The sequence below is a fragment of the Hippopotamus amphibius genome, chromosome 12 (genome assembly GCF_030028045.1).
Source record: "Hippopotamus amphibius kiboko isolate mHipAmp2 chromosome 12, mHipAmp2.hap2, whole genome shotgun sequence".
NCBI classification, from domain to species: domain Eukaryota; kingdom Metazoa; phylum Chordata; class Mammalia; order Artiodactyla; family Hippopotamidae; genus Hippopotamus; species Hippopotamus amphibius.
The window spans coordinates 70,257,364-70,269,681 of record NC_080197.1 but is presented as its reverse complement, the minus strand read 5'-3'; the positions used below and the strand labels follow the sequence as shown (position 1 = coordinate 70,269,681).

At 41.3% G+C, this 12,318-nt stretch overlaps 1 protein-coding gene across 4 annotated transcripts in view; it reads right to left on the bottom strand.

Annotated features, from left to right (window-relative positions):
- Positions 1 to 3,094: 3,094 nt before the first annotated feature.
- Positions 3,095 to 12,318, bottom strand: part of GPR19 (G protein-coupled receptor 19) — a 31,252-nt gene continuing 22,028 nt past the window's right edge. For 2 of the 4 annotated variants that reach the window (XM_057703156.1, XM_057703155.1), the window contains exon 4: positions 3,467 to 4,763. In XM_057703156.1, the coding sequence (XP_057559139.1) occupies positions 3,494 to 4,747 (1,254 nt within the window). In that variant the 5' untranslated portion in view covers positions 4,748 to 4,763 and the 3' untranslated portion in view covers positions 3,467 to 3,493. Of the gene's footprint in view, positions 4,764 to 12,318 lie in introns of all 4 variants that reach the window. The other 2 variants (XM_057703157.1, XM_057703158.1) reach the window with 2 other exon arrangements.

The following is a 12,318-nucleotide window of genomic DNA, read 5'->3' as shown; positions in this document are numbered from 1 at the left end:
CTCAAAGGATGCAAGCCTGCCCCTTCCTCTGACAGCCTGTGGGCAGCTGGAGCAGGTAGGGGAATTGCTCCCCGTTAGCTTTCCTTTTTGTTTTTTAGCTCTTAATTGGAGTATAATTGCTTTACACTGTTGTGCCAGTTTCTGCTGTACAACAAAGTGAATCAGTTGTATTTATACGTATATCCCCATATCCCATTCCTCCCAAGACTCCTTCCCACCCTCCCTATCCCAGCCCTCTAAGTCATCACCCATCATCGAGTTGATCTCCCTGTGTTATGCAGCAGCTTCCCACTAGCCATCTATTTTACATTTGGTAGTGTATATATGTCAATGCTACTCTCTCACTTCATCCCAGCTTCCCCTTCACCCCCCCACCCCGCATCCTCAAGTCCATTCTCTACATCTTCATCTTTATTCTTGCCCTGTCACTGGGTTCATCAGTACCATTTTTTTAGATTCCATGTATATGTGTTAGCATACGGTATTTGTTCTTCTTTTTCTGGCTTACTTCACTTTATATGACAGACTCTAGGTCCATCCATCTCACTATAAATAACTCAATTTCATTCCTTTTTATGGCTAATATTCCATTGTATATATGTGCCATATCTTCTTTATCCATTCATCTGTTGATGGGCATTTAGGTTGCTTCCATGTCCTAGCTATTGTAAATAGTGCTGCAATGAACATTGTGGTACGTGTTTCTTCTTGGATTATGGTTTTCTCAGGGTATATGCCTAGTAGTGGGACTGCTGGGTCATATGATAGTTCCATTTTTAGTTTCTTAAGGAACTGCCATGCTGTTTTCCATAGTGACTATACCAATTTACATTCCCACCAACAGTGCAGGAGGATTCCCTTTTCTCCACACCCTCTCCAGCATTTATTGTTTCTAGATTTTTTGATGATGGCCATTCTGATCAGTGTGAGGTGATACCTCATTGTGGCCATTAGCTTTCTTGAACTCCTGTTTGGAGGCTACATGAATCCACATTCGTGATATACCTCGTCACGTGCCTGGTAAGGAGACTGGAGTTTGTTTTGTTTTTTTATTTCCCCCAACAACCCACCTCCCTGTGACCTAACTCCAGTGCTTGGCAGGTAAATGTGAGTTATGGTGAATGTTGTTCTTGTACTGCTTGGACTTAGGCAAATCTTCATCAATCTGCACATTACATCCAGTTTCCTCCAAATTCAGGATCAGTGAGACAACAGGAATCCTAAAAATTAAACTAAACTAAAAAAAATACAGTGAATTATCAACATGCTGAGAAAATATAGCTGAATTATCGTAGGTCATGAGACTTTAGAGCGCTCTCCACTATGATTTAACACTCTTAATTTGTCATTATTTGGGGGGATTTTTTTTAAAAAACTAATCTCGATAACATGAGTTTGTATGAGACCATCTCACTGAATTTCCACCCACTGGGGTAAGCTCGCAGAGCATTAAAGACAGAATGGAGCTTTGCAATCATCTAGTCTCTTTTGGTTTAAACTGAGACCTAAAATAAATATATAAATAAAAATAAATTAAATTTTACTTGTTACAATCTAACTTTAGAAAATAAAGTACTACAAGGATCTCTTCTATTTTTTAACAACTCTGAACTATAAACTACAAGTGCCACATGACAGACACCTGGCTCATTTTGTCATTTTAGAGCGACTGGCTGATAGGATAAGGAAGAATATGAGGAGAAAGAAAAGGAAGAAAATACAAGACATTCTTTTTATCTTTTGACTTTGTTGATTAAAGGAAGCACCTCCACTTAAACACATCAGCTCTGTACATGTTTTGTGGATGGAATATTTTATTGTTCTCATTCTTTGCCCCGAAACCAAGCCCCATCTTGTCTCGTTTCCCTGTGCCTGCGAGGTGGGATGTACGACTCCTTTCCCATCTCAGACATTCAGCACCACCAGCCCAGGAACCCAGCCACAGCCACGGAAAAGGTGAGGGCCAGCTCACTAAATTTCTAGACTCTCCTGTTAAGAATGCCATGCTCTCCCAGACCTCAGATTTCCACCGAGGCAGCAGCCAATAGGCCCACAGAGTCTGGATGGGTTTGGCTACTCATGTGTTCCCTAGAGAGACACCTTTCATGTCAAGGAAAGAGCAGCAGACTTGCAGTTAGGGGACCTGAATGTGAAAACCAGCTCGGTCACACTCCGACCTGGGCAAGTCACCTACCTCTGTGTTCCTCATCTATAAAATAGAGATGATAATATGAACATCACAGGATATTCGAGAGGATAAAGTGAGATAATGCAGGTAAAATCGCCAAACAATTGATATTACTATTTGCAATTCCTAACTAGGGTGCGAAAATGCACACCAGTCTTGTCTGTAAACCTGTTATTGCTGAAATAAGTACATTCCTAAAAATGTGCTGGTCCTAGATTTGAAATAATGGAGACCTGGCAACCAGAGAAGAAAATCTTGAGTTACCACAGTCAAAGAAGAGTCTGTGCTTGGTAAGGGTATGATGATGTATCCTGGAGAGAGATGAAGGGCAGGAAGCACTGGCTGGAGAAACAGCCTCATGTCGGAATGTCCAGGAGAAAGAAGGAACTGCTCCTTGCCCTTGCTGTCCTAGTATACAGGGGCAGTGCTGGCCAAAGGTATCTGCCTGAATTGCAGAGCACAGGGAGATGCCTTCTGCACTTCTCCCTTTGGCATTTTCTGGGCTTGCCCAGCTAAGGCTCCTGCTCATTTGCTTGAGTTTAACTCCGAAGAGAGAGAAACATCCTGTACACAGCCTAGAGAGGACACAGATGTGAGGAAAACAGCACGGCAACTTCAGATATTTCAAGCTGCTTATCATCAGCTGGTGAGGTTAAAGGAGGATGAAAATGAAAGAGACAGAGACCGAAATTAAGCAACGCTATAAGCTTTCTTTCCCTAAGAATCCTGATTATAATTCGATCACAGAAGACTACTCAGAAAGTTTCAGTATATTCCAACATATGGAGTGCTTTCCAGAACACAGCTGGACAGAAGGTAATGTAAAAACATATACAATATTAACACTTTCTTAATGTTGCTTAGTAGAAGGAAATACAAGTCTCTGAAATGTGTCACACAGGAGATTTCATTTGGAACAGAAGCCCAGTTACAAAATTTCAGTAGGGAGGAGAAAAAGGAAACAGAATAAAACCAGGTTGGATCATTAATCAAAGGCTGTATACATGGTTTATGCTATTTGGACCTAATGGTAAATAAAAAGTAGGAAAGCATTCTTTTTTTTAATGCATGTAACTGATATAGTAAAGGGACTGTTGACCATAAGCTCAAGGCAAAAGCTTCCTCTAAAACAAAAAGCAACTAAAATAAAAAAACACAAAAACTAAAATCAATAGTGAGTGCATTTTACAAAATAAAACATTTCCCTCAGAAAGTTGATTGAAAAAATATATAAATAGCTTCTGTTTTTATAGTTAAACTTTTTAATCTCTGGTGCATAACAATAATTGAAAGAATTCTGAGAAATTAGACAAAGGTATTTGGCGGATTTGAATTAATGGGCCAAGCAAGCTTTTTTTCCTTGGCTTCTCTGTCAAATGAATCATAGATTGAGTCTTTGGTTATAGTTTTGGCCGTGGGAGGGATTTCTGAGATGCCAACATAGTTTTTTTTGGCCATCCTTGAACTGGTTGTGATAGTGTAGGCATTGCTTCGGTAACACTTCATCGAGGACATGCAAAAGGTCTCTTTCATTCCTCTCCTAAAATTGGCATTATAAATGGAATACAGAGCAGGTTTAGAGGCTGAGGAACTAAAGGATACCCATGTGATAGCTGTGAAAACAAGGGAGTTTTTCTTACAGTCTCGCTCGTGGGGGTGCCACAGCTGAGCAACATGAAAAGGAAGCCACGAGAGCAAAAACAGTAGATTTAAAATGAGGAACATCTTGATGGTTTTCACTTTTGTCCTTGGGACGATGTTCATTGTCCTCCTCACCGTTCGGCCATCAGTGCTGATTCTCCAAATATATTTTATGACCTTCTGGTAAAATAAGATTATGAGGATGGATGGAATCACAAAGCTCACCAAGAAATGGATGATGGTATAGGCAGTTCCTTCCCAAGAGGAGGGGAGGAAATAGTTACAATGACTGTCCCAGTTGGAGCCGTAGAAGAAGAACACGGGGGTCACGAAGGCTGCCTCAAAGATCCAGGATGCTGCAATCATCTTCTTGGCTTTTTCTCTAGACACCTTGAAGCTCAGCGGGTAGACGATGGTGTAGAACCGGTCTATGCAGATGGAGAGGAGAACGTAGATCTGGACGCCCGGGGTGAGATACTGAAAGTAGCGCACGGCCCTGCACGTGGCACTGCCCAGGGCCCAACGGCCAGTGGTGAACTGCAGCAGGACGAAAGGCGTGCTGGCCACGCTGACGAGCAGGTCGGCACAGGCCAGGGACACCACAAAGTAGTTGGTGGTGGACTGAGTCCTCCTGCTCCGGTGGATGACCAAACACACCAGGGAATTGCCAAAGATAGAAAACAACCACAGGGCCCCAAAGAAAATGCTGGCTGTGGCCACTTCCCCGGGATTCGGTCTGTAGTGCAGGTCTGTTTCATTGCTCCTGAAGCCGGGCTCCTCGTAGAGCTCTGTCAGGTCTCGGCTCAGCAGAAGGGCGGCTGTGTCTGTGCAGCTGTGGTTTTGGAGGGGCACCAGAAGTGTAGGAACAACCAAAGGCGGCTTGCTGTTATCCATTCTGTGAGCAAAAACCATATTCATTTTTTCCCTCTTAGTTCTGGATAAGAAAAGAAGAATGAGGCCTCCTGTTAAAACGGTGTCACACGGACTGATTCATAAGGCTAACAATCTTATCTGACGCTTAGATGGGTTGTCAACTGTCAACGAGTAGGACTTGTGCATTGGCAGGAAAACATGACTACTACCCTGAAAAAGCTCTGGCCCCCTTTCTCTTTCATTCTAGGACTGTTTCAGCTGATCTCAGCTCAGGTTCTCCCTGGCCTCTCCATCTCCTGACCGTTAGTCAAATGTGGTGGAACTCATAGCAAGCCCCACTCCTGCACGGATCCTGTTCCCTTCATGCCCTGTGGATCAAAGCAGCTTAGGGAGCTCCAACCTGGCTCATGATCAGGGTGTCACCCCCAGATGAAGAGCTGCGGGAATTCTGGGAGCTATATGAGAAGTTCCTGGATGTTGTAACACTAAAGTAACGAGGCTGCAAGGGAGGAAAACTTGAGCAGATGGAAACACACAGATGTCAGCTATGGAAATAGCTAACAGGAATCTGTGAGTACAGACTGGCTGGCTACCGGGAAGGACCCTGTCCTTACTTACTGCAGAATTTCCATTACAGAAGCATTATGGGAGCACATGGAGCAAACACAACACTTTCACATGAGCCAGAGGCAGCTCCTCATTTAATGACACATAAACATAGCCTTTTTTCCAGAAGAGGATGTGTCACCTGTCAATGACATATTTTGATGCTCTTCTGTTGTTAGCGATTCATAAAATGACACTGACCGAGGAGTATACAAGATGCCCCCCAGTGAACACAACCAGGTTACTGGAAACCTCATGGCATTCAGATGATTATACGCAACCAACTCTCACTTTACCTAGCCTGTATTTTAACTTTTTTTTCCCTACTATTCAGTGAGGGGGAAAAAAAAGTCATACCTTTTAATAGGCAAAAAGACTGTATCATTGTGGGCCGTTCAATTAAAATTGAGGCGACTTTTGCTGCAGTCAGATCATTAAGGTTTAATTTGTTCTGAATCTATTAAGCAGAAAGAGAAAGCACAGCAACTGATCCACAATAACCAGAGTGCTTCCACCTGGCTGGTGGTGCAGGGGAGGGCACCCCAGCCACAGACTCAGCAGGGCCTCCTGCCCCTCCCAGGGGCTCCTGTCACTACACCTCACACAGAAACGTTTCTGGGGTCTAGAGGTACGATTAAAGAACAGTTCTTTATGAAAAAGCGGTTCTTAATGATCCATTTTTCCTTGAAGGGTTTTTTGCAATGATTTGTGGTAGGGAGAGGGTGTTAACATATATTGTCCCCACCAAGAAACCACATTCAACAAAAGTCTGGAGCTCAGGGCAATATACTAAAGGTCAGGTCCATGTTCCCTTCAAGACTTTTTTGTCCATGAAGCAGCCCTACTTAATTTCTCAAAGAGAAATGTAAGGTATTAGCCATTTTAATAACTAAAAGACCTTTAAGCATGGCTGGCTGGTTGATAGTAAATCATAAGACTAGCAATCATACTTTCCATGTAAAAAATTAGGATACACAGTCTGAAAACAGGACATAAGATCTAAAATTAGCACTGTCCTAGAAAATCTGGAATGCATGACTGTCATCCTTACAAAATTGAAATAATCTTTTCACCTTTATATGTGTAAAATCTGTAAAATTAAAAAAAAAAAAACTCTACAATTTTTTAAAAAGATTTAAAGTTTAAAAATAAAAGAGACAAGCAATTTTCCCTGATAAAGAGAGCTGTTCTAAACTCCTGGAGGATGCCTGTGGCCTAAATAAAACAGGAGTTGGTGGCACGGGCACTTTTCCGTAGTTACACACACTTTCAAACCTGTGAACTTCCTTCTGTTTCTTTCTTCCTCTCACAGCAAAACTCTGCAAATGAAATGCAAGATCACCACTATCACCAAAGTGCTGCGAGGCCTTCTTCCATCCTTTCCTCCAGCTGCTTTACACCTAGTGTGTCTGCCGATTTCTCTGACCACCGCACCCTCACCCCACACACGCCTGGAAACTGAGGATCCCGCCACTCAGAAATGGGACACGGGAGACTGAGGAGTTCCTGAGTCTAGGTCTCCCCTGATTGACGGCATGACTTTTCTGACTGTACCTAAAAATGCTGCTGCTCTGTTTACTCATTCAATACACCAAGAAACTATGCTAGGTACTAGGAAAACAAAGCCCTATTAAATGTATAAATAAGCTGTCTGCCGTATTGTAACTAAATTCTGTAATAATTATAGTTAACAGATAAGGAGCTAAAAAAGTAGCAGAGAGAAGTAGACCCAATTTTGCTTGGGATAGAGGGAAGAAAAGGAAAGCCTTCACAAAGAAGGTGAAGTGTGAGCTGTGGACCTGGAGGATGAAGGTCCCTTCTTCAGGAACACAAGGGTTTTTTTAAAAAGCACAAAACATTCCAAGGGAGGGAGATAGTGCGTGGAATAATTTGGGGGTCATCCTTCTAGGGCTGACCTTTTTTGGGCCCTTTTCCCCTTAGAGGTATAGTTTTCTGCAGACCATACCTCCTAGACTATACAGTCTTTAAATGCCCTGCAATCAAACTGACCTACATTTTCCCCATGGTTACGAGAGGTTACATTTTCCGCATTAATGAGTGGAAATGTGGTCACACAGTGGATAAGAATATTAACATGTGCAGAATGGCTGTGGATTCCTTGTTCACAGAGCACTTTGGTACTCCTTTTCCCAGTTTGTTTTGCTTTAGAGCCACGGTTCTCTAGCTTAGCAATGCATGGGACTCTCCTGGGGAGCTTTAAAAAAAATTACTGATGCCTGGGTCCTACTCCCAGGGATTCTGATTTAATTGCTCTGGGGTGCAGCCTGGGTATCGGGATGTTTCAGTTCCCCAGGTGATCCCAGCGTGCAGCCCAGATTAACAATCACTGCTTTAGAACGGCTTCCATGTTTCTGCCTGCTCCCATTAACTATGGGGTCCTGGGAAAAGGGCGTTATTCATTGTCCATGCTCTACAGCTTCCAATGAAGTTCTTTACATTAATAATCGCTTATTAGCTATTTAGTGAATTGACTCCATAAGGACAGAGAACTGAAATACAGGCCTCCTACTCTAGGTGGCTCTGCTAGGAGAATTACTTGCAGAGATTGAAAATCACCATGTGTTATCAGAGCTGAAACGCTGGTGACCATGGAGACAGCGAAAAGAGAAAAGCAGGGCAGGTGAAACTGAAGTCACCTAGGTCTACCCTCATTTAAGGGTTTAGGCAACCTCAGACAGCCTCCTGTACTCTCCCTCCCAGAAAACATGGCCTGCCATATTATAACTAAATTCTAGGGTCCCAAAGTAAAAGTTCAGAAAGGTCTCCCCTGCTCCCCTGTGTTTCTGAAATACAAGGGCTGTGGAAATAGTAATTATTCCGGGGTCATCCATATTCAGTAATTTTAGCTGTGACAGGAAAGACTTCTTCACCTTTCCTGCTCAACCTATCTCTTCCCAACCAGCTCTGAGACTGCCACATGACACAGTCCACTGGGTTGATATTGAGGGCCCCTATTAAAATACATCTCTATCTATAGATTATCTAACAGAGGAATCATTCATCTATGGGGCTTTAAGAGGTGTGTTTTAATATACAGGTGGGGAAAATGGTGGATGGGTTGACATAGTATAGAGCTAGGGACTGCGGGACCTCGGTAATGATGGGACCCTGGAGAGCCTGGGTCTGTATATAAAATGATATAACTTTATACTGTAATTTTTATTTTGAATGTTGTCTCTCCTGTTGGGTTATGAGTTCCTTAAGGACAGAGACTGTGTCTTTATGCCCCTGGGGCATATAGATATTAATAAAGGTTTACTGAATAAATATTTTTTTAATGTCATGCTAGGACATGGTCAAATGGGCTTCCCCAAGGATTATTTAATCCTCTGGAAGAATGTATCTGTGCTTGAAGAATATATGACTATATTTACTATAGTCATGTAGTAAATAGAACTTTGCTATTTATTATATGACTAGCACCCAGACATTACATGCTAACACGCACATTTCTGTCTAGCAGAAAAAATAACCCCAAAGGTTATAGACTTATTGTTCTGTAGGACAGTAACCAGCTCTGTGACTCCTAGCAATCTCATGCTTACACTGTGTAAGGAAACAGCAACAACAAAAACCTCTATAAATATGCATTTATTCAAATGCTCTTGGAAGCAACCTTTTTATATCATCAGTTCCTTCAGTAGTAAGTCAATAAATCTTTGACATTATGTTCATTCTATATTTGAATGAAAGTCATGATTTTAACTTTTTGAAAATCATATTTTGATGGATGGCTGAATGTATGGACGCTTAGAAACTAATGAGAGGACCACAAAGAGGAACAGAGAGACACAGATGGGAACTCCGTTTACTTCAGTTCGCCAGTGGCTATTCCTGGATAAGCACATTGTTGCTGGTTAGGTTTCTTCTAGACTCAAAAACCCTAACAACTGATTTTTCCTCCTGAATTATAAAGATTCACAGATATTCTCACAATATAGGAAGAACATTTTTTTCTGATAAAAATTTAATGGCAAACTAGAATTTTATAATGTTGAATTTTTATATGATTTGGTTGGAAAAAAAGACCAAAACGAACGGAAGCATTTACTGTAGAACGGGAAGTATATGCTGCACCTAAGCAGATACAGGGTGTTTACCAATGAGCAGTGAGATTAATTACAATGATGACAGTAGTTATAACATTAATACCACCAAGAGTCAGCATTTATTTTGTGCTTACTATGTGTCACATACTTCATATGTGTAGCCCTTCAAAGTAGGTAATATCGTTAGCCCTGTTTCACAAATGAAAAAAACTGACGTTCTTCTCCAAGGTCATACAGTTGGAAAGTGGTCACCTAGGACTGCCTTGCTCCAAAGCCAATGTGTTTAACCACCACTGGCACTTCATGCCCACAATGGGCTGGATGTAAATTCAGAGGGCCAAACTGGCTGTACGTGGACTTCTCAATCAAGCACAGGAATATAAAATTCCCTCACAGCCTCCTGCTACCCACAGATACATCTGTTCAATATGCTAGCTCAGAAATATGTGACACAGTGAGCATTTGGGGGGAAAAAATCACTCCCACTATATATTGCATGGAGGCTTAGCATCAAAAGTGCAGTAGACATGCTGGTCTAGCAATACAGCCTTTCTTCAGAATAAAGAATGTTGAGAGTATTGGAAATTCATTATCACAGATGATTAACTGTTGCCTTTTAAATAAGGAATGAAAGCAGAATTCTAGACTTCAGTTTGATTGAAGTGCAGAAAAAGTTTGATCAATGGTATTATCCCAAGTAGGAAATTCTCTTTTAAATTTTAATTGTTGTAATTTAGGAAATATGATGGTGGTAGATATTTTCCTTAAATCTTTCACTGTTACGTAGGCTTGATTTGCCTATATATGAAACAAGAATGGAACAGAGGTGGGCTGGGACTGGCTTGCATGGGGCTCCTGAGAGCCAGCTGCGCACATTCCTTCCCAACTCTAAGTTCAATGACATCATGATGGAATCATGAATCAGCAGTGGTAGGAATATTCACAACATGAAACTGACAAACACCACAAATAGGTTTTTTCCCTGAAGAGCTAGTTGTTTGATGTTGACCAGCCTACCACTACCAGCAGGCAGAGTTTACAGGGCAATCTATCCTGAAGTCCTGAACTTACACACATCCCTGAATTTACAAACGGCTAAAGAGGTCATATAGGTTCTTTCAGAAACTTCCTGAGTTCCTATCTTGCTTCCTGGCTCTAAGCTAGGCCTCTGGTGTAGACATGGTGCTTTCTAGAACGACATAAGGCCCAGGTAGCCACCAGCATGACTGCGGTAGGGGAAACAGAAAACCGGAGAGAAAGAAGACATGTTCTCATAATGTGCCACCCAGATAGGGTTGCAGATGAAATACAGGATACCCAATTAAACGTGAATTTCAGATAAATAACCTAATTTCTTAGCATAAGTATGTCCCATGCAATATTCCATACAATATTTAACTGGTATCCTGTATTTTTATTAGCTAAATCTGATGAACCTACACACCCAGAACATAATCTTCTGCTGAAAAACATTTATTTTTCATCTCACAATATAGGAATATCGAAAACTGCTTATGTGTGCAGGCTTTGAAGCTGACCGTTGAAGTATGAGTCCAACCTCTGTCACTCACTAACTAGTTGTGAGAAGTTATCAAACCCTCTTGATTCCGGTGTTCTCATCTGTAAAATAAGGATAATTAGTCCCTATCTCATTTGATTATTATGAGGATTAAATAAGGTAATATATGCAGAGGAATTAAATGAGTTATTACAAGTCAATCTGTCTGGTATGAGAAAAACAATAAGTGCTATCCTACTATAGTTTTAAAACATACCTAGCTTGGTGTCTGGCACATAGCAAGTGCTGGAAAAAATTAGCACTCGTACTACTGTCAGCCCATAAAGGTCTTCTAAGCCATATAACAAGCAAATTTTAGTAACCACATCACACACTATAGTGATAACACTAACATTAGTCACATAATTTAGCACTGTTATGGATGAATGGCTTTTGCGAAGGGGTGTGAGTACCTAATCATCATTCACAACATTGCTTTAAGGGGAAAGTCACTGGGGTCCGAATAAATAAACATAACCTTTCTCCAAGTTGGGGATGATTTCTAGTGACGTACTAGCCAGATAAAACTTTTTTCTATACCCTAAACCAAAAGATGTAATATAACTGGCTTGACTATGTCTTTCTCAAAAGCATCTTTCTTGTAAGCATTCTTATAAGCCTGGAATTTTCCCTAACGCCCTTTTCCCTTTCCTCCTGTTATATAATATACATAAATATTCCTCCATAATATTTCCAGGTCTGTGCCTTTCAATCTGTTTCCTAACTGGAATCAAGCACTTTCCTGAGACCAGACTTGGCACATTTTCTTTTTGTTTGATTATTGGTTATGGTTTCAAGGAGAACATGATTTTTTGAACAAACAAGGGTTTTCAAATCAGCCTCTTCTAACATCACAAAATAGCCCATAACGACATTTCTGGGTGAGAAGCTCTAGATATCTAGATTTCAGGAACTATTCCTCTTCTATCACCTTTACCTTTCTTTGTTCTTCACACGAATTCTAAAATATTAGAAATTAACAGAGTCAGCATCCTTGGCTTGATTTCCAGAAACAAAGAAGGCTTCTATCCCCCCAGCTTTTCTCACCATTAGAGCATCATTCTTTAAAAGCCAAAGTCCCATTTTAGTATATGTGCTGCCGAAGTGAGCACCAAAGCTCCATTTAAAATGTAAATGCTTCTTTTTTTTTTTTAATTTATTTACTTATTTTATTGGCTGTGTTGGGTCTTTTTTGCTGTGCGCAGGCTTTCTTTTCAGTTGTGGTGAGTGGGGGCCACTCTTCGTTGTGGTGCGCAGGCTCCTCATTGCCGTGGCTTCTCTTGTTGTAGAGCATGGGCTCCAGGTGTGTGGGCTTCAGTAGTTGCAGCACATGGGCTCAATAGTTATGGCTCACAGGCTCTAAAGCTCAGGCTCAATAGTTG